The sequence below is a fragment of the Octopus sinensis genome, linkage group LG15 (assembly GCF_006345805.1).
Source record: "Octopus sinensis linkage group LG15, ASM634580v1, whole genome shotgun sequence".
NCBI classification, from domain to species: domain Eukaryota; kingdom Metazoa; phylum Mollusca; class Cephalopoda; order Octopoda; family Octopodidae; genus Octopus; species Octopus sinensis.
Window position 1 is genome coordinate 42,540,217 of NC_043011.1, and position 27,686 is coordinate 42,567,902.

Consider the following 27,686-nt stretch of genomic DNA (forward strand, 5'->3'; position numbering starts at 1 on the left):
GATAATGCATAATTAATTTTAAATGATGTGAATAAGTAAGGATTACATTTGACAGAATAATCCAAATGCTAATGGATTAAGCCATTATCTATTGGCGGTGTGCGGTGCTAGCATCAGAATGTGTGCCTGTGTGTATGTTTGAGCGATAATGGCCCTCATTACCAAAATACAGCATTCTCTATACTTGTCAAAATAGTGACAGTGCAATCGCTGTTTACTCATATATATTTGTAGGTGTCAAAAATTACCATAATTATCCAGGGAAATTAGAATGACATGAACTTGACTGCTACTTTTCATGCAGATGGCGTCCCTGAGCAATCTCCTTCAGTTATTAGAATATATTGATCTAATGATTCTTTGATCAGCTTCCAGTTGTACCACCTGTTTACCTGGGTTTGTTGGTTAGGAGAAGATACAAGACACACACACATTCACACAAGCCTCTATGTGATTGTTTGATCTGCCAGAAATGACAACCAAATCTCTTACCACACCACACCATGTCAGTCTTCAAAAGAAAAAAAAAACAGGACACATCTAATAAGGTATTTCTAGATATATGTCATGTCTGAACAAATACAGGATGGTCATGATCAGATTATATTTGATCATAGACTGGCTGGACCAGGGCTGACCTAGGGGGCCAAATCAGTAACAACAACAACACACACACAGTTAAGATATTTCTCAAGTGGTTCAACGGAAGGAAATAAACAGTTAAAGGAAACTACAAAAGAATTAAGCACAGAATATTCTGAATGTACGCAACTATATATATATATATATCATTTGTGTGTGTATAAATAATTTCATTTGTTTATGTTATATATGTATCTATTTACCTATCTATATATAAAAACACACACACAAACATGCGTGCATATATATGCACACACCCACCCACTCATATATATAAACATCTATCTATCTATATATATATATTTTATATTATATTAAATTAGAGATAAAACCACTATTAGGCAAATCAAAAAGTGAAAATCATAAGCCAATACATAGAAAAAAATTAATTAAAAAATTTGCCTAATAGTGGTTTTATCTCTAATCTCTCTCTATATAAACGGCAGTTTGTCTGTGCGTGTTTCTGTGTGTCTGTTTGCTTGTACCCTCACCCTGACCACGGCTTTCAACCGATTCTGATGAAACTTGACACACACATAGCCCAATGTCATAATTCAAAACTAACGCAGCGAAAATTTTGAAAAGTTCCCCCAGTTCTGAAAAAAATCGATAAATTCGACATGGGGTCGAGAATTAGAAACACAAACCGCAAACTGTCTAGGGGACGCAACTCTACCTTTTTTAACTAAAAAAAAAAATTTACCATCATTTTTTTCCATTTTTTTGCTATTTTTTGGCTATAACTCTCTAAAAATGCTTTATAGTTATTTCCCTTAAAAACCTGAGCAACGCCGGGCGATACTTCTAGTTTAATATAATATATATTTATACTATAAAATTGGATTTAATCCTAAATCTAATTTTCCCCTGTAAGTTTGGATTTACTCCCTAATATTATTATTATATATATATATATATATATCCAGGGTTGGCCAAAAGTCACCCGACAGTAAATCAAAAGCCACATAATTCCAAGATTAAAACAAAAAATCATTTTATATGATACTTCGCTAAGGTTGAAAAAAACAACAAAAAAAAACCCAGTGATTTTCACTCACAGTATTCAATTATTAAACATTCATAATTGGAATGAATAAATAAGATTCAATATTAAGTATTTATGGAATAAATCGTGCTTTATATATATATATATGTGTGTGTGTGTGTATATAATATACATACATAATTAAACAAATGAAATAGTTTCTCATCCCATATCCACACTTCTACTTATTTTTCTTCCTGATATAAGCCAAAAGCAAGGTCTGGAAGACGCACAATGTGACTACACACCTTGATGATGATGATGATGATGATGATGATGATGATGATATATATGCAATTAAGGATAACCTCTTAATAAGGAATCTTAACAAGGAATCTCTTACTGATAATTTCTTTTATATATATATATGTATATATATCAATAGATATAGATATATATAAAGCATGATTTATATGAGATAAAGTATGATTTATTTGTGATCAGAGTTGTTCGAAAACTGAGGTTCTACTGTATATATATATTAGCACATATAAATATATATATGTGTGTGTGTGTATAAGCACCTATAAATATATATATATATATATGTGTGTGTGTGTGTGTGTATATAACACCTATAAATATATATATATATATATGTGGTGTGTGTATATAAGCACCTATAAATATATATATATATATATATATATATATGTGTGTGTATATAAACACCTATAAATATATATATATATGTGTGTGTGTATATAAGCACCTATAAATATATATATATAATATATATATGTGTGTGTGTATATAAACACCTATAAATATATATATATATATATATATGTGTGTGTGTATATAACACCTATAAATATATATATATATGCGCACAAATGGTAAGAAGACAAAGAAAATTCTTTAACACACCTTTAATGATTCATTACAATTGTTTCTGTGCCAACTCTATTTGCAACACCAGTTTACACAAAAAGTTGAAGTGAAAATTTACATAATGTTTATGGTTTTAGACATTAGAGAAGCACTTCATCAGACTTGCCTCAAAGGTGTGTAGTCACATTGTGCGTCTTCCAGAGCTTGCTTTTGGCTTATATCAGGAAGAAAAATAAGTAGAAGTGTGGATATGGGATGAGAAACTATTTCATTTGTTTAATTATGTATGTATATTATATACACACACACACACACACACACACACATATATATATATATATATTATATATATATATATATATATATATATATATATATATATATATATATATGAAATAAAATAACCATTTCATTTGCCTGAGTGTATATCTATGTACATATATACTCTGTTTTACTCTTTTACTTGTTTCAGTCATTTGACTGTGGCCATGCTGGAGCACCGCCTTTAGTCGAGCAAATCGACCCCTGAACTTATTCTTTGTAAGCCTAGTACTTATTCTATCGGTCTCTTTTGCCAAACCACTAAGTTACGGGGACGTAAACACACCATCATCAGTTGTCAAGCGATAATGGGGGGGGGGACAAACACAGACACACAAACATATACACACATGCATATATATACATATATACATATATACGACAGGCTTCCTTCAGTTTCCATCTACCAAATCCACTCACAAGGCCTTGGTCGGCCCGTGGCTATAGTAGAAGACACTTGCCCAAGGTGCTACGCAGTAGGACTGAACCCAGAACCATGTAATTGGTAAGCAAGCTACTTACCACACAGCCACTCCTGTGTGTATGTGTGTAAATACGCTCGTCCCTGTTGTTGAGAGAATGTATAAACAAAGAAAGTGAAGGCCGACTAGCTGTAGTGAAATGGACTGAGAATGTTTACATGACACAATGATCAAACTGAGACTAGATGGCATCAATAAAATCAAAGAATGGAATGGGTTTCCTGGATACAGGAGAGGAAATGGATAACTTTGGATCAAAACAAAAACTCGAAGAGTATCTCCATGCCAATCAATCAATGAATCAATCACATGTATATGCCTAGATAAGGTTATAGGTGCACAAGAGATGCAACCTTCTCCTTCCCTCTTATCAGCCAACATCATCATCATCTGTGTCCATTCTTTTATGCTTGTTGATCAAGAGCCACTCCCTTTGTAGTCTTCACCTCTTAAACAATTAACCAAATCATAAAGTAAGCTTCAGCATGGTTGCTTGACCAGTAAGAAATAACAGCTAAATTTCTTCCAAGCTATCTGAAGTAAGAAAGTACTGCATGGGTTCAATCCTCCACCAAAGGCAACATTTCAAAACCAGTAACAGGACACCTAGGAGTTATGACCCAGGTGGGCCCAACTCCCTTAGAGTGTCAGGATCTAACAGGTCAAAACGCTTGGAAGTTCTTCCTCTGAAAATTTTTCCTCTTCTCACCCAGCAGTCAATTTTTATATACTGAATCATAAAAGCTTCTATGTGGTCACTCAACCAGTAAGAAATAGTAGTCAAATTTCCCTCCAACCGTCTTCAATAAGGAAGCAAAGCATGAGATAATGTAGTCCTATATACCTACTAAAAAGACAGGATGGCCATGAATGGAATGCCTTTCAACATTGATATATTCTGTCCATTAATGTTTAAACAATAGTAAAAAATTATCAAATTCTTTCATTTGTTTTTCTCACTAATTTCAAACTTTACAATCATCGACTTACAGATATTACCAATTCATATTATTTATTAACTACTTAAATAGGAACATCCAAATCCAACAGAATAAAACAATATACATCAATAAGTAAGATAATACCATAAAAATAATACACATAAAATGGATCTAACAGCTGTTTCAGCCTGTAGATAAAGGTATCTCATTGTGCCTATATTAGTCTGATGTATTGAGGTAATATGCAGATTGATAAATGATAGGACCGATAAAATTTTCAGTTTAGTGTTCAAATCATACTGGGAACCACTTCACATTTCATCACTGTGGGATCAATAATAAAATAAAAAAGCCAATAACATATTGAATGTCATTTAAGTTGATTATAAATTTGTCAATAGGAATGACAAAGAGAAAGACGAGTGTATTTGGGCGAGCTTGGGGGTCACCATGGTGTTGATTACTTGAGAGGAAGAGAGGAATTTAGAGCAGTGATAGAAACTAGGAAGAGAAAACGCAGAACAGATCTTGGATGGTGCTTGTTGTAGTGTGAATGAGGCCCACACGAAAACTGACTTTCAGTTGATGCCAAACTAATCCTTGGTTTCCTTCTCTAACCAAACATCATCTACAGCCACACGTCTCTCCTCGCAGATCTCGACGCCAATACTTCCTCTCCCTCACGCTAAATAATATCAAATGTTGTCCCCGATAAATAACTTATTATTTATTATATTTCCCAACAGTAACAACAACCCTCACTAAAAAAAGCCAACGAAGACGTCTCTATTCTGATGTCTCATCTTCTAGAAACAGCAGCCAAAATCTCCCTCGGATAACGCTAAAACCATTTCAAATGAAGAACACAGTGGACGCTGTAATCCTTGATACACATGCAAAAAAAAAAGAAAAGAATCTAGGATGGTCGAGGCCGGAACGTCATAGGTTAGCTCGAGTAGAGCTGACCTGGGGTTAAACAACACTAACAATAGGGGTGGTAGAAACAGCGATCAAATCTTCCTCAAACCATACCTTATGGTCTTAATCTTAAAGGTTGACGCAATTGGTCGTGAAATCCTTGACACACTATTCTTTAAAAAGACAGGCTGTTTATGACTGGAACATCTTAAACCATAGGTTTGTTTAATCAGGACGGACTTGGAGCAAAAACAACAACACCAGCAACTCACACTACACACATACAAATAAAAGAGAGATACAAAGGTCGGAGAAGGCCCTATAGTGATAATGTCCCAGTCCTTAAATAAGGCACCAGGGACCTTTCTCTAACGACGTTTGGTTAATAGTAGAGCAAAAAGGTCTTGGAGTGATAATGGAAACGAGATGGCTAACACGGGGAAATTACGTCGCTCATTATTGGAACTGGCTATTTACAGGAAAAAATAGCTTAGGATTAAATTCTCGTTCTCTCTCTCTCTCACACACATCTATAAGTATAAAACGAGAGGCGTGGATTAAACCAAGGAAATTCCAGAAATGAGAAAAATTTTACGGAAATATCTTTATACATACATACATACACACATACATACATGACATTTATATACACAGCGCATTTATTGTAAAAGTTTATAATTCTTTCTATATTGGCCACAAAGATCATGAAAGAAAATAATAATAAAATATAGTGCGTACCAAAATTAACAGAAACTACCATAATTATATAGATGATGATGTAAAATTTAGTCTGTACGTAGTATGAGCTACAGTAGTGACAGTGGTGGTGTTTAGCCCCTTGAATAGCCCTGATCAAAGGCGTTCCAACCGTGATCGTCTCGTTTTTATGTCAAGAACTACATTCCCATATATCTTTCCTATTTAAGACGATAGAGTATGATTTGAGGATGGGGGAACTTGACTGCTATTTCTTACAAAGCGAGCAACAACGTAGAGGTTATCCTGATTAGAAGGAATGATGATGATGATGGTGGTGGTGGTGGCGAGGGCGATGGTGGAGGACTGTTGTGGGATCGTTACCCTTAGATTATTTATTCTACCTCAAGAACAGTCCCCCCCCCCTGGCAAAGTCTATCAAAGGAAAACGGGAGATTCTTCAGGGGAACAACCTGTGATTCTTCCGTCTGAAAAAGTAAACAGTCATGTTGTACAAAAATCAATTTGAGAAAAGTGGGTGTTAAAGGATGGTCAACGAGCACTCCCCGTAATTATTCTAACTGTCTGGTCCATTATCTACCTACCTACCTGTCTGTCTGAATGTCTCAGTATCTCTCTCCGCCTACATCACGATGCCTACCAACCTACATTTTCTAGAATTCACTCATCACACACGTTTTCCCTCCAGCCACGAAACCAACACCCCCCAGTCCATCCATGCCACCACCGTCAACCTACATCCAACAGCCTGTCTCTGTCTCTCACATACACACTACAGGTATATTCTAGTGTAATGCTGTATTCATAGAGTTTCCTTTTCAGTTATTTCGAGTTCATTTCTCCTCCAGCCATGAAACTCATCTACACATTGTTTATACAGCCACTCAAAGTTAAGCACATTTCTCTCTCTCGCTATATATATATATATATATATATATATATATTACACATGCATATATGCGCATAAACATACACAATATACATGAACACAAATCTATAAATTCTTTGTATCGTCACAACAGCAAATACGAAAGAGAAAAAGAAAGAGAGAGAGAAGGAACAAGCGGGAAAAGAGGGATTATAATTATAGAAAGGATCAAGGGTTTTATGACTTAGATATAAGATAAGATTTGACCACTACTGGCCCAGGTCATGTTTAAACAACATAAGGTAAAGATGTGTTGCTGTGCTTACAACTCTGTAATTCTGTCCAGTATATTCCTCGAAACAGTGGAATAACTATTGAGAGCGGTGGTTATAATAATAGCCAAGTGAAAGTGCCAGCTGCTTCGAAGAGGCTTTCATAGAGAACGCGTGGACACGAGCATAATAATACTAACACCTACCGACAAGAATATATTGTCATTTATAAAGACAAGTACCTCGCGCACGCATGCATACACACACATACATACACACTTGGACGTGCAGACATTTAATCGGATAGATTCATGGTCAGATAATTGGAGATTATATACCTTACATTTACACTTGTGCGTATGTGTGTACACATACACATATATAGATATTATACACACACACACACACACAGACATATATACACATATTTTTTCTCTGTGTGTATTATACATGTAGACACTTCATGGCAAAGACTTCAATACAGAAAACAGAAAAAACAGTATTCAATATTGAAAGTAGCACAACAAATAAAGAAAAAAGAAAAAAAAAACATTATTTAAGCTGGAAGTTACACGCCGGGTTAAATATTTAGGAAAATTTGACTGTAATTTAGAAGTTTGGCCAAAGAAGAAACGTGATTAGACAGATAGATAGGTAGATAGATAGATAGATAGGTAGATAGATAGATAGGTAGGTAGATAGATAGGTAGGTAGATAGATAGGTAGATAGATAGATAGATAGGTAGATAGGTAGATAGATAGGTAGACAGACAGAGAGATAGATAGATAGGTAGACAGACAGAGAGATAGATAGATAGGTAGACAGACAGAGAGATAGATAGATAGGTAGACAGACAGAGAGATAGATAGATAGGTAGACAGACAGAGAGATAGATAGATAGGTAGACAGACACAGAGATAGATAGATAGGTAGACAGACACAGAGATAGATAGATAGGTAGACAGACAGAGAGATAGATAGATAGGTAGACAGAGAGATAGATAGATAGACAGATAGATAGATAGATAGCCAGAGAGATAGATAGACAGAGAGATAGATAGATAGATTCTCTTTTATATAGATATGTGAATAAATGGATAGATGGAAAGCCAGGCGGAGTTATGAAATGGCTTGGTAATAAAACAGTGTTTACTGTTCCTCAGAGAACTCTGCAAATAAACATGTCTGAGAATTGGAGAAAGAGAAACATAGAAAGGGAGGGGGCGATAAAAAGGTAGAAGAGGTGGTGACATATTGAGAGTGACATAAAGGGAGAGATGGCAGCGTAGAGAGAAAAAGAGAGATGGTGATATTATATATATATATATATATATATATATATATATATATATATATAGATAGATAGATAGAGAGATGATGATATACAGAGAGGAATAGAAAAAGATAGATAGTGAAAGAGAGAAGAGGAAGAGATAGAGAGAGTGATAACATAATGAGAGAGAGAGGGAGAAAGGAGAGCGGAGTCTGAGTGCTGCAAGGGACCGTTTATTATTGTAAGTTTACACATCTCTCGCTGTGTTGATGTTTAGCCCCGAGTCAAACCTTGATCGAGCAAGCAACTATGATGAAAGGCATTCCATGCGTGACCACCACGACCTTTAAGGAGTGTATACGCCTTAGCTTTCATATACTTTAAATAGAAATACATAGTATAAATGAATTTTTTATTATAAACCCTTCTAAGCGTGTTATGGAGAGCAATGAAACCTAGGATATTTCGTGAAGGGGCTGCTATACTGTGACGTTCAAAGCAATAGAATAGAGTCAAAATGAAGAATGGCATTCTATATATACACAAACAAAAAGTATATGTTGTATAATGTGAATACACACGCACGCACACATTAAACGAATTCTAAAGAATCATAAGAATGGCGAAATCAGTTAGTTCAGTCCCTCATTCTAGGCTGTGGAAAAACAAAACCCTGTAGCCTAACTATGTGACATAATTACACAAGGCTAATTAATTTATTACATATGGATAGGGCGAGTTAAGGAGCGGAACATCTTTCATGGTCGTTCAGACTGTTAGAAATAGCAACCAAATATCTCATTGAAACTATAATACCTTCTAGTGTTTAGTTCTACAGGGCCCTAAACGACGAGAGGATCATTTTTGGAGTGTTCTTGATCAATAAGTATATTCGATATCAGCGTTGACCTGGGGCCAAACCACAAATTATTACATATAAACTTCATGTATATATATACACACATGAACACACACACACGTCTTTCCTCTTTGTGCGTGCGTGTGTGTGTGTGTGTATGTATATTGTATTGCCTCTATATAAGAGAGTGGGTATAGAGAAAGATTGCTATGTCAAAAAACTCTTGGATACATTGGCCCAGCATGATCGCAGTTGAATGATCGAAATTAATCAAGGAATAATAACAATAATATATATATATATAAACAGACACACAGGTATACGTTTGCGCGTGTGTGTGTGTGATTATAGTAACGAAGAGATGGAGAATCATCATTCGTGTAGTCTCAGAGAATAAACAGTGTGTAGACGGAAAAATATTGAGGAAATGGTGAGCGGTGGGAACCAGAAGACTGATTGTAGCAACAGTTTGTTAAAGTAAGCCCAATACTGACGGAAGCACCAATACCAAAATGTAGCAGACTACCTGTATATATGATGCGTGTGTGTGTGTGTGTGTATGACAGGGAGTGAGAGGGTGGGCAAGTAAGTTGTAAATATATTTACATGCGAATTTTTGATAAACACATATCCAGCTTTCAGTTTTGCCGTGTAATATTTACAATTTATCACAATCATGCTATCCGTGTATATATATATATAATATATATATATATATATATATATATATACACAAACACATACATATATGCGTGTGTAAATGTGCGAAGCGAGTGTATAAAGGTGAATGTATTATATATATATATACACACACACTTTAAGAGTCTATGTTCTGATGGTATAAACTCTTAAGGATAAATAAACAATGCAGCAGTAAATTATTAGGGTAGGCATTAGTAAGTCAACAAGGAACAACTACATTTAGTTACAGGTTCTCCTTAGACACACACGCACTACATAGATAAAGTATAATAGATAGGTGTGTGTGTGTGCATAAAGATACCATCCGTGTATATATTTATTTATATAACAGTCCTACCTGATTTTCGTGATGTCCAGAGTCCATAACTTGTTCATCGTTCATGGTACGTTTCTCATATTCGGCCACCTACTCCACCGTAGCGCACTTCACAGTTGCTTCGCATCATGTTTTACTCGTAAACGAACTCTCCCTTCTTCTCGCTTTTTTCTTTCACACACACCCTCTCTCCGTCCCCCTATAATCTCGTTCTTTCTCTCTCTCCCCCTCACCTTATATCTCTTACTCACCTTCTCTCTCTTTCTTTCTCTATCTCTCTTACTCACCTTCTCTCTCTTTCTTCCTCTATCTCTCTTACTCACCTTCTCTCTCTTTCTTTCTCTATCTCTCTTACTCACCTCTCTCTCTTTCTTTCTCTATCTCTCTTACTCACCTTCTCTCTCTTTCTTTCTCTATCTCACTTTCTCACCCGCTGTCAATCCCCGGTACAATCTCTCTCTCTCTCTCCTCACCTTCTCTCTCCCCTCACTCTCTCTTCTCGTATTCTCTCTCCCTCACTCTCTGTCTCACCTCCCTCTCTCTTTATCTCCTTGTCTTACTCTCTTCTTCACACTTCCTCCGTGGTACAATCACAATTTTTGTTTCCCTCTTTTTTTTCTCTCTTTCTCTCTCATAATCTCACACTTTTTCGTTTTTTCTCTCTCCTCTCATCCTCTTTACTCCTCCCCTCACTAATAAATAGTTATATCGTTTCACACATACATACACTCATATGCACACACACATGCACATTAATGCGCGCAAAAGCACACGGATACACGCACACATGCATGCACATTCACATAGACATATGCACATATACATTGACAGACTACGGCAGAAATTGTATTCACCTCAATAGACGTCATTGATTGGTTGAAATTGTCGAAATGCAAGAAATTAAACGAGAAATAGCTTAAAAACTACATAATTTTCTCAAGAAAGCCAAGAGAAAAATATTTTTTATGTAACACATTCTACCAGTATACGAAGTTTAAAAGTGTTTAGTTACAAAGAAATTATTTTTAAAAATCTGCCGGTCAAAGTGAAAAGATCCGTGGTGGATGACAAACAGATGCACAGGTATAGATGGATATTTTTCGGGCTTCTTTCAGTTTCGTCTACCAAATCCATTCACAAGGTTTTGTTCGGCTCGAGGCTAAAGTAGAAAATAGTTACCCAAGGTGTCACACAGTGTGACTGAACCCAGAACCATGTGGTCGGGAACTAAGCGTGTGAAAAATTTCATTAACAAACAGAAAGTTAAGAAAAAAACAAAGTCGGGGGTGGTGATGGTCAAACCACGTACATCTGTAGATTTGTCAAAAATTCCTAGGAATAACAAAGTTTCCGAATTTTACCTTTAGCGTACCACAATACAAATCAAAAATTTTATTCCTGAAATTTTTTTAACGTGCATTGTAGTAGGCTAAATAAAATCTTAAAATATTCAATGATATAACTGTCATCTACACTTTCGAAAATACGTCGTAGCAAAATGTCATTTATAAAAAAAAAATAATGAAAAAAAAAACAAATTTGCTGGAGCAACACGCATACACAGTCTCACCAACATAAACTTTACTATAAAACCTGTACAATTCACACATACAGAAACAAACACATACACATGCAAGCACAAACACACACACATATACACATGCAAGTACATACACACACACATAAACACATGCAAGCACATACACACACACACACACATAAACACATGCAAGCAGATACACAAACATACTTTTACATACGCTACTACGAACGGTAACTCGTCAGATGCCCGTAAAACCATCTATGATTGGTCAATTTGATTTTAGTCATTAGTCCTAATCTGATTGGCTAATATCCTGAAAGCGGTTAAGTTAAATGCCGTCGGAGCAAATTAAACTCCACCAAAACAACATTGGGTCAGTTTCATTGTCGAGTTAAGCGAAATGGAAACTATGATTGAGTAAGTATTGTTTAAATATCAAGATGATTCTTATTTTACTTTATTTCTGATCCTTATTTTACTATTCAATGTTTATTTGGTTTATTGGACGCCCCTCAGTTTCCTATCACGAGAGAGATCGCTCTGCATACAGAACACATACATATTTCGTTTTTGGATTTGGTTTGCAAGGTTCTTTATATGAGTTCGTGTGTTGAAGCATATTCTGTTGTGTCTGGGAAGAGTCATTTTCTTTTTGTGCCTTATTATATAATTTCCATTTTTTTCTTATTTATATTTTCCTAAAATTTTCGTTGCGTCTTGCAACCTTTTCAATAAGTTTTGACTCAACAGAAGTCATACATACTCATACATAAACACTCGCTTTCCGTATATATTATATATATATATATACAATTGCAGCGTGGAAGGTGTTTGTAAGCCATTTAAGAAACACACAAAAGCCGTTCGATTCACTTCAACATTTAAGTTTAATTTGTCAAAATATTTTCGTCGCTAAAATCCGCGACCTGTTCACTGACAAAAATCCGTGCTGCATCTGAGAAAGTAACAGTTAGTTCGTCATATATATGTACGTATGTATGTGTGTATGTATGCATACACGCATGTATGTATGTATATATGTATGTGTGTGTATATGCACGCACATACACACTATAAACATAAAGCTATAAACCTGTAGTTCACAACTTCGTTTATATCTGGAATTGTATCAACAGACTTGTAAGTGTGTATAGTGCCGGGAAGAGAATGCATTAGCTGTTGATTAATTTTGTTAACAGCGACGTTTTTTGGAGCTAATATTGCTCTTTCACACAGCCAATTGTGATTTTGGTAGTTTTGTGTGAAGTTGGGAAAGACTTTGTTTTTGAGGTCATCTACAGAATTAACAACAGAGGGAAATGACCACACTTCATTTGTCCTGCAGCATCGAGAGGCATCTTGCCATCACCAAGTATCAAAATGTCCTGTGCAAACTTTGTGGACATTTTGTCGCCGTATAGCTGAGCTCTCATGTTAGTGGTGAGACTGAGGATTGTAACATGATGCCACAGGGTAGAGGACTTTAGGCATGCTTGGACTTCATCTGCTCTAGTGCCTTTCGGAATGACAGAGTTTGCCTGAAATCACCTGACAACAGAAGCGTTACACCTCCCATTGGAGCCTGACAGTCTCGGATGTCTTTCAGGGCTCTATCTAATGCTTCCAAAGCTCCCTTGTGAGCCATAGTGCACTCATCCCAGACAATTAGATGACACATTTTAAGTACTTGTCCCTGATCTGAGCTTTTGTTGATGTTGCATGATGGCATTTCGGATGCTGCTAAATTGAGAGGGAGTTTAAAAGTTGAGTGTGCTGTCCTGCCAGCGGGTAACAAAGTAGCTGCAATGCCAGAGGAGGCTACAGCTACAGCAATGTCCTGATGCTGCCCAACTTCTGCAAGGAGAAGCTTTGTAATAAATGTTTTTCCTGTCCCTCCAGGAGCATCGAGGAAGAAGATTCGTCCCTCGCATTGGTGTACACTGTTAAGAATAGTTCTGTAGGCCTGCAGCTGGTCCGGAAGTAATTTAGGCTCATTTTCAACAATGTATTTTGAAAGCGCTTGAGTGTCGTAGGTTGTTTCACGAATGACATCAGTGGGAAGGCTATTTGACCCTGCCCTGAATGCTTGTGGTAGGCCATACGTTGACAATTCATTTCCACCTAGTTTAGCAATTCTGTCTTCAATGTCAATGAGTGTTTTGTTATAGATTTCATTGCTGATACCATCCATGTCAGGATAGAGCAGTTGAGCTTGGCGCTGAAAGTCTTCAGCCAGGTTGTCTCTATATTTGAGCCATAGAGTGGCCGGATCACACAGTTCGCATGCCTGTAGTAATACTGCAAATAGTGCCCTGAGACTTTTAGGTGATTGTGGTAAAGCAGCCTCTCCTAAAGTTGCATCCCATTGTGCACCATCTTCTAACAGACCTTGTCGATAGCAGGCTTCTCTGTATGTTGTACAGACATGTCCATGAACGGTTTTTAGGGCCTGGAAAGACGTTGGCCCTCTGACTTCATGCAGTAGTAGACGAAGGTAGAAGCACTCTTGTTGAGTGGGATGCACTGTGTATACTCGCCCAAGGCAAGTGTGAAACTTAATGCCAGGGTATCCATGAACATTTTGACCTGCTTTCCGTGGGGCCCATTTTTTTCCATTCCAAGTGTAGTACGATGGAATCTGTGGATACAGCAAGGTTTGAGCGAATCGATTCACTTGACAAAGCTTGAAGAATGCAGTGAGTGTGCTATCCCTTGGTTCCTCTGCCAACAGAGAAGCATTAGCATCGGTGAAGTACACTCTTTGACCATTTTCCAGGTGCACTGCAAGCTGTTGAATGGCGGGGTGTTGTTGGTGAATTGGAAAGCCAAACATGCGCCAGAAAACCTCGTTGCTACTTATGTACCGTCCCACCTGATAATGCGTCACCTCATCCTGGCAGTATTCTTGTTGAAGTCCAAACATTGCAGCGTCAGAACCCTTGTTTACATATTTGCAAATGTACTTGATGGATTTAACGGAGTTGCAAAACTCAACATTGATGTGGGCATTGAAAGTCTTTGACAGGAGTGGGCAGTATGGAACAATCCATCTATTATCAATATTGTGCTGTCCGATAGTTGCTGTGAAACCTCCGTCTTCTGGTTTTCTGCCTCTGTATGATGGATACCCATCAGCACCTGTCTGAGTTTCTTGTAGGAACCTCCTTGGAAATCTTTTTGAACATATGCTGTCCTTCAAGCATGGTGTGTTTATGTTGAATCCACACCCACATGGACCATGTACCATGTTTGCTTTAACTATTTCGTATAGTTCTTTGTCTAAAGCTGGATCAGGAAGCTCTGCAGAGATTATCTTGTTGATGTCATTGGAATTGATCTTCGCTGAGAGCCAAAGCAGGATATGAGCATGTGGAAGGCCCCTTTTTTGCCACTCGATTGTGTACATGTCACATTGTATGGGCCCAAAGACTTGCCTTTTTGTATGAGCTCCATGAGAGAGATTAACTTCAGATGGAAAACTCGGGTGTTGAGATTCCGGTTCGAATGTAAGGCAGATTTGAAAGTGTTCCCAACAGTTATTAGTTGTAGTGGTAGAGTGTTTATGCCGAATATGTACGTATGCAAGTATATATATATATGTATGCCTGTATATATGTACAAAATCCAGAGAAGGCTTTTGTTGGTCTGAGGCTACAGCAGAAGACACATGCCAAGTCACCACACAGTGGGACTGAACCCAGGACCATGTGTTTGGAACGTAGTTTGTTATCACACAGCCACATCTGCTCCTATGTATGTGTGTGTATGGGTAGATATATTATGCATGTATATATGTGTACATATTACATGTACATCTATATATATATACATCTGCACATAAAATACAAAATACAAAGTTATATCTTGATATCGCTAGTGATAACAATACTCAAAATATATAACAGACTGGAATTGTAGGCCCATCTCTTGCAATTTCGATCAATTGGATCTTGTCCTCCCTCTTGTATAGAAGTGTACGGCTGCAGCGAAATTCATTTTTGGACTTTCTTCTATCGAAGGCATTTTAACAAAAATGCTTCCGTAAAGACGGTGAAAATATTGTCAATTTCCCCAAACAGGGACACAATTCAATTTTTAAACAATAACCAAAGCCCCTTCTCCGAAAGGGGGAGGGTTACGGTTTACAATTATTTGACAAATGCAACACAACAACGTTTCCCTAATGAGGAACCAACAAACCTTTTAAATTTATCCCCATTTATGTGAAACCACTTGTTCAAGTCATTGATGCAATGTTATACGAATTGCTAATACACACACACACATAAGGGTGAAAAATTGAATATTAATTTGATTAATATGAATTGAAAACCAGTGGTGTAGCATATAAGACCATAGAGGATCTTCTAGCAAAATGGATGACCATTGTTAATGGTTCATCCCTGTTATATAATACTTTCACTTTAATAGTTTCAGTATTAAAGTGAAAGTGTCTGCATTACAAAAGCGAGGTGTTTTTGTTTCACTTTTAACACGTAATACTGAAATAGTGGAGAAGATATGATATTGCTGTGGGGTCGTCCTAGGGAAAAAGTTAAGATTTTTTTTGCCAATGACACTGCCCAGACCTTAAGTAAGGCATGTGTAAAATTTGAATGAAATTGGTCGTGTAGTTCTCAAGTTTTATGGAAACACACAGACAGACAGACATTCTCAGTTTTATATATGTAGAGATATATATTGGGCATTCTTTCAATATAACTCGACAAAATCAAAACATTTCACTTCAAGTATTTCTGAGGAAGCAAATGGCAGTTCGATTCTGTTTTCTGCTAGGAAATTTGGAGATTTTATGCGGTTGTGAGGTTTAATTAAGTGTAACACCTTTTCATTTGAAACCCTCCTTCTTCCCTTCTTTCCTGAGCGTCCAATAATACTTTATTTGTTCCACATCCTTGCGTTGTTGTCTTTTTGTTTTCTTGTTTGGATTAACTATATATATATATATCATCATCATCATCATCGTTTAACATCCGTTCTCCATGCTAGCATGGGTTGGACGGTTCGACCGGGGATCTGGGAAGCCAGAAGGCTGCCCCAGGCTCCAGTCTTATCTGGCAATGTTTCTACAGCTGGATGCCCTTCCTAACGCCAACCACTCCATGAGTGTAGTGGGTGCTTTTTACGTGCCACCTGCACAGGTGCCAGGCGAGGCTGGCAACGGCCACGGTCGGATTGGTGCATTTTATGTGCCACCGGCACGGAAGCTAGTCAAGGTGGCGCTGGCATCGGCCACGAGTCGGATAGTGCTTTTTACGTACCACCAGTCCAGGGGTCCTGGCTGGTTCAATTCGATTTCGATTTCACTTGCCCCAACGTGTCTTCGCAAGCAAAGGGGGTTGGCATGGGTGCCTGTCGTCGGATGAGGTTCTATATCGACTTCGCTTGCCTCAACAGGTCTTTGTGTCCAAGGGAGGAAAGGCATGCATAAATACATAGAACGAATGCTGTAGTGATGCAAATTATGGATGATGGATGTTGTCCACACTGTTAGTAGTTGGTAAGTTAGTTCTACACGGGCAATAAATTGAACTGGAAACCACTACTCGATCCTTATTGATCTGAGTCTAAACAACAGAAGATCACACTGCCATCAGTGTGTCCACATTCAACATACTCTGACGATCACATTTCTATACAGTCCGTACACAACATACCCAGAGTGGCACATCACTACACAATATACCCACACACAGCATACTCTAACTGTTGCACTACGCTACACTCTACGTACCCTGAATACTACACCAGTGATGGTAGGTTTAAATTTAGATCATTTAAACCGGCCATATCCGGCCAAAATAGCTAATCTGTTTTATGTTCAAACTGACCAGATCCAGGCTCTCACACCTACCCTACAATGTTATTCTACATTAAGTAATCACACCATCAACATCTTGAAGATATGAGATAATACATGATTAATTCAAATCAATGGGAATCAATAGGCATTATGTTTGATTGAATAATCTGATCACTAAAGGGTTAAAACATTAAGTTTGGATCATAGAACCAAAAGTCTCATACACTTGACGCCCTGGTTTTATGATAGAAATTTCCTGTCTTAACCCTTTAGCATTCAGATTTCTTTGTCAAATGTATTGCTTTATATATTCCACATTGTTTTGAATTAATCACATTATTTTGTACCTTCAATATTTCAGTTGTCTGTTTTGAATATTTTCAGAATGTCAATGTAGGGTAGTAGGTATGAGAGGTTGGCAGAAACGTTAGCACGCCGGGCGAGATGTGTAGCCATATTTCGTCTGTCGTTACGTTCTGAGTTCAAATTCCGCCGAGGTCGACTTTACCTTTCATCCTTTCGGGGTCGATAAATTAAGTACCAGTTATGCACTGGGGTCGATGTAATCGACTTAATACCTATGTCTGTCCTTGTTTGTCCCCTCTGTCTTTAGCCCCCTGTGGGTAATAAAGAAATAGGTATGAGAGGTTGGATCTGGTCAGTTTCAACATAAAACAGCACATTTAGGCCAGATATGGCTGGATTAAATGGTCAAGGGTTAAAGTAATTGAAAGACCTCTCATCAAAATTGCCTGTTAATTTTTGTTCTATACACCAACATAACAATGGAAACATTATTTCACTAAATTCTTCATTAGTTTGAAAATTAATTGAAGCAAAAGCAATGTTTCAAAAGAAATAGGGTAACAAAAAGGTTAGCTGAGCACATCTGATGTTAGTGCTAAGGGTATGATTAAGGTGGTGAGTTGATAGAATCACTAGCATGCCGAACAAAATGATTAGTGGTATTTCATCTATCTTTACATTCTGAGTTCAAATTCTGCTAGGATCGATAAGATAATTACTAGTTGAGCACTGGGATCAATGTATTTGACTGACCCCCATCCCCTGGAATTGCTGTCCTTGTGCCAAAATTTGAAACCAATATTCAACAATGACAAGAGACATAAAGAACCGATTTTTTTGAAGAGTTTCTCTGCTTCTATTTCAGATATGAAATCTTTGATTTCCAGCAAGAATATGAAACTTTTGAAACGAAGTTGATGCAGTTTGAGGAGAATTTTATGGCACAAATCAATGAAAACTGGACTAAAAGGGTTCTTGTTACCCAAAGTAATCACAACTCCAGAATAGGCAGTGGCAAAGGTAAATCTGTGTATGTGAAATGAAATGATTTGGTGCAGTTGTTTTAGATGCAGTTGATTTGGCATGGTTGACTGGACGACACTCAACCTGTTTTGGCAATGGTAGATTTTGGCCCTGGGGGCAAACATACATATACGCGAGGAAGAATGAGAGGAAAAGAGACATTGCAATTTATTAATTGAATGCAGTTTTCCTCTTCTCATATGCATAAAGAGACACATGGTCCCATATATAAAGAGAAGGAGGGTAGGAAAAAATGAAAGAAACATTAAGATGTTAGGCGCAGGAGTGGCTGTGTGGTAAGTAGCTTGCTAACCAACCACATGGTTCTGGGTTCAGTCCCACTGCGTGGCACCTTGGGCAAGTGTCTTCTGCTATAGCCTCGGGCCGACCAAAGCCTTGTGAGTGGATTTGGTAGACGGAAACTGAAAGAAGCCCGTCGTATATATGTATATATATATATATACGCGTGTGTGTGTTAGTGTGTCTGTGTTTGTCCCCCTAGCATTGCTTGACAACCGATGCTGGTGTGGTTATGTTCCCGTTACTTAGCGGTTCGGCAAAAAGAGACCGATAGAATAAGTACTGGGCTTACAAAAAGAATAAGTCCCGGGGTCGAGTTGCTCGATTAAAGGTGGTGCTCCAGCATGGCCGCAGTCAAATGACTGAAACAAGTAAAAGAGTAAAAGAGAGAGTATGTTTTATGTCAAATAAGTTAGTGTTCAGTCATTGACGCCAAATATGCAGTGCTGAAATAGCTGCACATAAGCATTTCATACTCGTGTGTATTTATTTTATTTAATTAATCTTTTGTTTTTATAACTCCATGTTGAATGAGTTTACCAAAAGCTTTTCAAATGTAAATTTTTATTGCAGAAAACAAATTTCTTTTTTTTTATTTTTTATTTTTTTTTTTGGGATTTCATGTTCACTGTAATTATTTTCTGTTCTGCAGGAAGACATTTTTTTACTATTGTTGATATATTTGTTTAACCCTAATCCAACCATCATTGAGCAGAGCTAATATTAAAGATATTCCAGCTGTAACATACGTGTTTCTTTCTCTTCAGGCCTTATATGAGGGTGTACCTAAAAGAGACAGGAATTTTGCATACTCTTACTCTTTTACTTGTTTCAGTCATTTGACTGCAGCCATGCTGGAGCACCGCCTTTAATCGAGCAAATCGACCCCGGGACTTATTCTTTTGTAAGCCTAGTACTTATTCTATCAGTCTCTTTTGCTGAACCGCTAAGTATCGGGGACATAAACACACCAGCATCGGTTGTCAAGCAATGCTAGGGGGACAAACACAGACACACAAACACACATATATATATATATATATACGACGGGCTTCTTTCAGTTTCCGTCTACCAAATCCACTCACAAGGCTTTGGTCGGCCCGAGGCTATAGTAGAAGACACTTGCCCAAGATGCCACGCAGTGGGACTGAACCCGGAACCATGTGGTTGGTTAGCAAGCTACTTACCACACAGCCACATTTTTATCACCTTCAAAGTATTCTCCATTTGAAGTAATGCATCGGCCCATGTGTGTTTGCCACTATTTGAAGCAGTGCTGGAACTCTTGTGAAGTAATGCCTTTTAACGCCTCCGTCATTTTTTTGCTTCACTTCTTCAACATCTGCAAATTTCATAGCACCAGTGATGACTTTCGGAAAAGATCTGGATCAACTTCCAACTGTTCTTTCAGTTGTGACTGCTTTTGATCTTCCATTAACAAGTGAGGCACAAATTTTGCTGCAGTTCTTTGTCATTCACAATTCCTTGCTCATAATTTGTTGGCAGATGCTCCAGGACACACACCAGTCATATCAACAAGTTCATCAATTGTTCAGTGGCAATCCTCCCTCCAAAATCAGTTCATGAATTTTCAGGATGTTTTCATTTGTTCAGTTGGTTGGCATTCGTTCTGAATGAGGTTTGTTCTTCAAGTGACAAGTGACCATTCCTAAAGTGTGGAAACCACTCATAAACTTGTGTTTTGCTCATGGCAGTGTCCTTGTCAGCTGTTTTGAAGCATGATAACTGTTTTGGCTGCTGTTTTCCCCCAGCAGAAAACAGAATTTCACAGAAGCATGCTGTTCCTTCATTTCAGCCATTGCAAAAATTGACAAACAGTGGAGAAGCACTGCAAAACAAAGACGCATTATGTGGCTGTTTGATCCTACTTGCTGCCTCCAGTCAACCAACTTATGCTTGAGGGTCGCATCAAGTGACCTCTAACAGCAGAATCCTAATCTACAATGGATTCGTCCCACAGAGAACGTTTCTGGTTACTTTTGGGTACCTCCTCATAGATATCACAATTAATCCAGTCGGGCGATTTACCTGGACTGATGTAACTCTTCCATGCCAGATGTCCCGACTAAATGACGATGCATGAAATGTCTGTCTTGTGTTTTACTCACATGGTCTCACACTAGCCGGAATATCTCATCTGTGCATGCCATGGTTACAGATGATAGTAGTAGTTTACTATCTGAGCTGGCTGAACCAGGCTATTGACAACTTGCTGTCTGTTCATTCATTCAGCATCTGGTGATACATGCCTATGACAAGACCATCTGCTGAAATAGTTCTCATCCACCATGCTGCATCCCATGATTTCAGCATTCCCTGGCTTAAGAGATTACATGCTATTTAACCCATAGATGCATACACTGACCGGTCCTATTACTCTGGGTCAGAATAGAACCGAGAACAATAGTAGATAGGAGGTTGCCACACTGCCAGATGCAGTTTAAAGTTATACCCAGGGCTAATATATATATATAGGTTTAGTTTTTTTTTTTTAATATTGAGTAATTCCTGCCCCTCTACCTTCTTCAACCTTTCCTCACCTGGCACAAACCTACCACCCTCAATTCTTCTCACTCATTTAAGGGATCTTTCCTTGCAAAATACCTAGTAACCTCACCAGTGCTAGTGCCATGTAAAGCACCCAGTACATTCTGTAAAGTGGTTGGCATCAGGAAGGGCATCAAACTATAGAAACCATACCAAAGCAGACATTGGAACTTAATGCAGTTCTCTGGCTCATTGGCTGCTCTCAAAACATCCAACCCATGCCAGTATGGAAATTAGGTGGTTTGAAGGAGGATTTGCTGGTATTTCTAGCAGACTGAGTGAAAGAACCGCTTGTTATTCACTTCACAAGCCCTTCATGGTGTTTGGGAGTCATGTTTGTGTGTGTGCATATGTTAGGCTGTATAAATAAATGCCTTCTAAAAGCCAGTGCTTAGCTCTAGTTTCATGGCATTAAGCTAATAACTAAGCTATCCTTCATCATCATTATCATTTAGCGTCCGCTTTCCATGCTAGCATGGGTTGGACGGTTCAACTGGGGTCTGGAGAGCCAGAAGGCTGCACCAGGCCCAGTCTGATCTGGCAATGTTTCTACGGCTGGATGACCTTCCTAACGCCGATGTCCTTCATCCTTATAAAAAGCAAAATTTGTTTGCATGTTGACGGATGAGATCACTAAATAAAATTGCTATTACAGCTTTTCCATGTTTTTAAAGTTAATTTGACCATTCCACAGATAACTGTGCACTTATTTTCCAAAAACGGAATGGGTAGGGGGTGAGTTGGCTCCTATTTCTAGCAATCCACTTACTGTCTATTTCACCATAATGTTTTTTACAGAGTGAAAAAATATTCCCCCCTTCTCACTCAATCCACTTCTAACTTTTTCTAAGTCTATACATTACGTTTATTCCTTTGGAGTTGCTGCTGGACCTCTACTTTCTTGCTGTCTATATGTCCCTCTTTATGTATATCTCTCTCACTATTTCCTCTCTCTCTCTCTGGTTGTATATGTGTCTCTCTCTCACTACCTCTACCTCTTTTTCTCTCTAGAGAAAAAAACACACGAGAGACAGCCAGAGAAAGCGAGTTATGAAGAAAAAAAAAGGGGTCTCTCATTGCATCATCAATGACTCATTTCAATGATTGATCCTTTCTAGCAGTCGCTTTGCTTGTCTATGAGAAAGTAGCTACAATATATATATATATAGGAGTGGCTGTGTGGTAAGTAGCTTGCTTACCAACCACATGGTTCCGGGTTCAGTCCCACTGCGTGCCACCTTGGGCAAGTGTCTTCTACTATAGCCTCGGACCGACCAAAGCCTTGTGAGTGGATTTGGTAGACGGAAACTGAAAGAAGCCCGTCGTATATATGTATATATATATATATATATATATATGCATGTGTGTGTTTGTGTGTCTGTGTTTTTCCCCCCTAGCATTGCTTGACAACCGATGCTGGTGTGTTTATGTCCCCGTTACTTAGCGGTTCGGCAAAAGAGACCGATAAAATAAGTACTGGGCTTACAAAAGAATAAGTTCCAGGGTCGAGTTGCTCGATTAAAGGCGGTGCTCCAGCATGACCGCAGTCAAATGACTGAAACAAGTAAAAGAGTATATATATATATATATATATATACACATATACACAAAGTGAGATAGGGGTTATGAGTGTAACCCACTATGGGATATCAGTTATCCAATATACTGCCAGTGAAGTACCCAGAAGGCTAATACATAAATGCTTACAATTGCAATGCAATTAGTTCATTTATTGTATTAGATGGGCGAAGGTAAAATGTTTTACCTCATTATCTTACTTATTGATGTATATTGTTTTATTCTGTTGGATTTGGATGTTCCTATTTAATTAGTTAATAAATTATATGAATTGGTATTATCTGTAAGTTGATGATTGAAAGGAACCTATTCCTCCATTTTCTTATTTGTATATATATATATATATATATATTTGTGTATGCGTGGAGGCGCAATGGCCCAGTGGTTAGGGCAGCGGACTCGCGGTTTCGATTCCCAGACCGGGCGTTGTGAGTGTTTATTGAGCGAAAACACCTAAAGCTCCACGAGGCTCCGGCAGGGGACGGTGGTGATCCCTGCTGTACTCTTTCACCGCAACTTTCTCTCACTCTTACTTCTTGTTTCTGTTGTACCTGTATTTCAAAGGGCCAGCCTTGTCACTCTCTGTGTCACGCTGAAAATCCCCGAGAACTACGTTTAGGGTACACGTGTCTGTGGAGTGCTCAGCCACTTACACGTTAATTTCACGAGCAGGCTGTTCCGTTGATTCGGATCAACCGGAACCCTCGTCGTCGTAACCGACGGAGTGCTTCCACATTTGTGTATGTGTGTATAAACTGTGTATCACGCTTTATTGCAGGTCAAGCTTTTGTTCATATTTTGAATAATACACATTGTACGAAAGTGAAACTCAGTCATCTGAAAGAGCCTAGGTAATATACATACGCAGTGAACATTTCATTCATATTGATAAACTACATACAAAGTTATGTTGAGTTATGTATTTTGAAGTGCTTTCAACAGGTGATATAATGATAATACTTTGTTTCATTACCTTAAATTGACACTTTTGTCCACCTGCAATAAGGTGTGTCACAATTGAAAGCACCTCAAAATATATAACACAACATAACTTTATAATGTAGCTTATCAACTAACTGGTACTTAGTTTATCGACCCTGGAATGATGAAAGGCAAAGTCAACCTTGGCGAAATTTGAACTCAGAATGTTCCTTGTAATAAGAAATATAACCCTTTATCTTATATTTTTTCTAAGGTATTAGATTGTGGCCATGCCGGGGCACTGCTTTGAAGTGTTTCAGTTGAACAAATGAACCCTGTTTTTTTCCTTTTTTTTCAAGTATGGTACTTATTCTATTGGTTTATGTTGTCAAACTGTTAGCTTAAGGGGACTTAAACAAACCATCAACGGTTGTCAAGCGCTTGGGTGGAGATCAAACACACACACACACACACTCATATCTTTCTGTTTATTTCTGTGTGTGTGTGTGTGTGTGTTTGCACATAAACACACCACGGGCTTATTCCCAGTTTCTGCCTACCAAATCCACCCACAAGGCTTTGGTTCTCGGTGTTATAATTGGAGACACTTGTCCAAGGTGTCGTACAGTGGGACTGAATGAAGATCACATGGTTTGGGAGCAAGCTTCTTAACCATAGTCTCGCCTGCGCCTGTAAAAAAGACTTTCATGTGCATCGGCCGTAGAAAAAAAAAAACATTATCATCGCGGCAGGAACCTCATAGATTAATGCAATAAGGGAGATAATCGGTAATGTAAGGTTTTATAATTACCTCCCTTCCATCCATCTAGCCGCTCAGTCGAAGTCGACTCTCGGTTACTCGTTGGATCAGTGTCCTCCAGTCAGTTCTATCCTGGGCCGCTTCTTTCAGATTGGCTATGTCCATTCCGGTATCACTCTTGATCGTTTCAAGCCAGCGGGTTCTTGGTCGGCCTCTTCCTCTCTTGCCACTGACCATTCCGAGCATGATGTCCTTCTCCAGGGATTTTCTCCGCATAATATGACCGAAATATGCCAATCTATGCTTGGTGATCCTAGCTTCTAGCGACATTTTCGGCCTGATCGGCTTAAGAACTTCTCCATTGGTGAGCCTCGCTGTCCATGGAATCCGTAAAAGTCTTCTCCAACACCAAAGCTCGAATGCATTAATTATCTTCTGGTCAGCTTTCTTTAGTGTCCAGGTCTCGCATCCATATGTTGCTCCCTTACATCCATATGTTACCTCCCTTACATTTTTATTTTATATATCATTTGAGTTAAACTGTAACGGGATGTTTCTTCATATTGTAACCCTTAAGCTTTCAGATTACTCTCTCAACTGTAATGCTTATTTATTCACATCATTTTGAATTAATCATGCCTTATCTTGTGGCTGTGAGATTTCAATGATGTTATTGTTCATCTTTCAGAATGACATTGTAGGAAGGTGTGAGAAGCCAGATCTAGCTAGTTTTAACATAAAATTAGAATATTTAGACCGGATATGGCCGATTTGTATGCTAAAGGGTTATGGCGACAAGTGGGGAGAATCATGAGTACACCGGTCAAAATGCTTGGCTGCATTTTGTCTGTCTTTACGGTCTGAGTTCAAATTCTGCCGAGGTCGACTTTGCCTTTCATCCTTTCGAAGTCACTAAAATAAGTACCAGTGGAGCACTGGGGGGTGCTTAAATATTTCAAGGCAGTACCCCAGCATGGCCTCAGTCTAATGACTGAAACAATTAAAAGATAAAAAGGTTCATTCAAATGGTGTTATTGTTTCCATGACTGTACTCGGACTGTTCGTTTTTCAGTAGACTTGGATATTATTACCTTTTGAAAATATAACCCTTTATCTCATATTTTTTCTAAGGCATTAGATTGTGGCCATGCTGGGGCACTGCTTTGAAGTGTTTCAGTTGCAGAAATGAACCCTGTTTTTGTTTTTTAAATTCTATTGGTTTGTTGTCAAACTGTTAGCTTAAGGGGACTTAAACAAACCAACAACAGTTGTCAAGCGCTGGGGTGGAGATCGTACAAACACACACATATCTTTCTGTCTATCTGTGTGTGTGTGTGTGCACGCGCACACAAACACACGACAGGCTTCCACAGTTTCTGCCTACCAAATCCACTCACAAGGCTTTGGTTCTCGGTGTTATAATTGGAGACTCTTGTCCAAGGTGCCGCACAGTGGGACTGAATGAAGATCACATGGTTTGGGAGCCAGCTTCTTAACCATAGTCTCACCTGTGTCTGTCATCATCATTGTTCGACCGTAGTCGAGACAATGGAATTTACTATGTTATGCTAGACTTCACGGTCCATCATAGCATTATGGATGTCCTGTTGCTGGATACCTGTATCCCTGGAGATTACATCAGGGTAGGAGAGTGTTTGCCCTCTGGTATCACGAGCTGATGGCTTCCAGAGAAGAGTAGAAATTACCTCATTTTCAGCTCTACAACAATGTCCAGCAAACTGGACTCTCCTACCTTTCACAAGAGATGATACAGGTGGTAATTTCCCATGTATTTGTACTTTGGTTGGATGACGCTTCCACGAAGGATTTTGAGCTCTCATAAGGAGGCGAGTGTAAGTTCCATCGAACCGCCTCTCAAGCTTCTTTGATAACGTCCAGGTTTCTGAGCCATATAGTAGAATTGGTTAGACTGTGGCTTTGAAAATTTTAAGTTTGAAATCTCTACTTAGATTTGATGACCAGATCTTATGCATATCATTACAGGCTCACCAGGCCATACCCTTTCTAGTTAGAAAATCTTTTTCAGATGATGATATGTATGACCCAAGATATTTGTAATCAGAAACCATATTTAAGAGCGTATTGTTGAGAGTATGGATGATGAAATCACTGTTGGACTGGCACTTGCTTACATATTCAGTCTTGGCCTCATTGAGGTAAAGACCTACACAATTTGAAGCTTGTTCGAGAGATTGTAAAAGAGACTGGGCATTGGAGAGAGAATCACTGATAAGAGCGATGTCGTCAGCAAAGTCAGTGTCTGTTAAGTGTTCAGCTGGGTGTCTGGAACTTCTAGGTTTTATTTCAAAACCCTTACTAGAAATGGTATCAACTGACATACGTAGCACTTAGTCAACGACAATGATGAAGAGAAACGGGGCGAGTGTGTCTCTCTGCGCCTGCAGAAGAGACTCATGTGCGTCGGCTGGAATGTTTTGTAGAACAAAAAAATTATCGCCGCTGTAGGAACCTATGATAGATTAATGCAATAAGGGAGATAATCAGTAACGAAAGGTTTTATAATTACCTCCCTTACATTTCAATATTATGTATCATTTGAGTTAAACTGTCACGGGGTGTTTCTTCATGTTTTAACCCTTAAATGGGGAAAGTGTGTCTCCCTGCGCCTGTAGAAGAGATGTGCATCGGCC

The 27,686-nt window shown here is 38.3% G+C and overlaps 2 protein-coding genes across 4 annotated transcripts in view; one reads left to right on the forward strand and one right to left on the reverse strand.

Moving 5' to 3' along the window:
- Window positions 1-10,411, reverse strand: part of LOC115219752 (ral guanine nucleotide dissociation stimulator) — a 143,989-nt gene extending 133,578 nt beyond the window's left edge. For all 3 annotated transcript variants that reach the window (XM_029789994.2, XM_036509668.1, XM_029789993.2), the window contains exon 1: window positions 10,213-10,411. In XM_029789994.2, coding sequence (XP_029645854.1) covers window positions 10,213-10,257 — 45 coding nt within the window. In that variant the 5' untranslated portion in view covers window positions 10,258-10,411. The remainder of the gene's footprint in view (window positions 1-10,212) is intronic.
- Window positions 10,412-11,849: 1,438 nt separating this feature from the next.
- The window catches only part of LOC115219993 (kinetochore protein Spc25-like), a 64,435-nt gene continuing 48,598 nt past the window's right edge, over window positions 11,850-27,686 (forward strand). Inside the window, exons 1-2 of the mRNA XM_029790295.2 lie at window positions 11,850-12,151; window positions 18,730-18,884. Of these exons, the coding sequence (XP_029646155.1) occupies window positions 12,135-12,151; window positions 18,730-18,884 (172 nt within the window). The 5' untranslated portion in view covers window positions 11,850-12,134. The remainder of the gene's footprint in view (window positions 12,152-18,729; window positions 18,885-27,686) is intronic.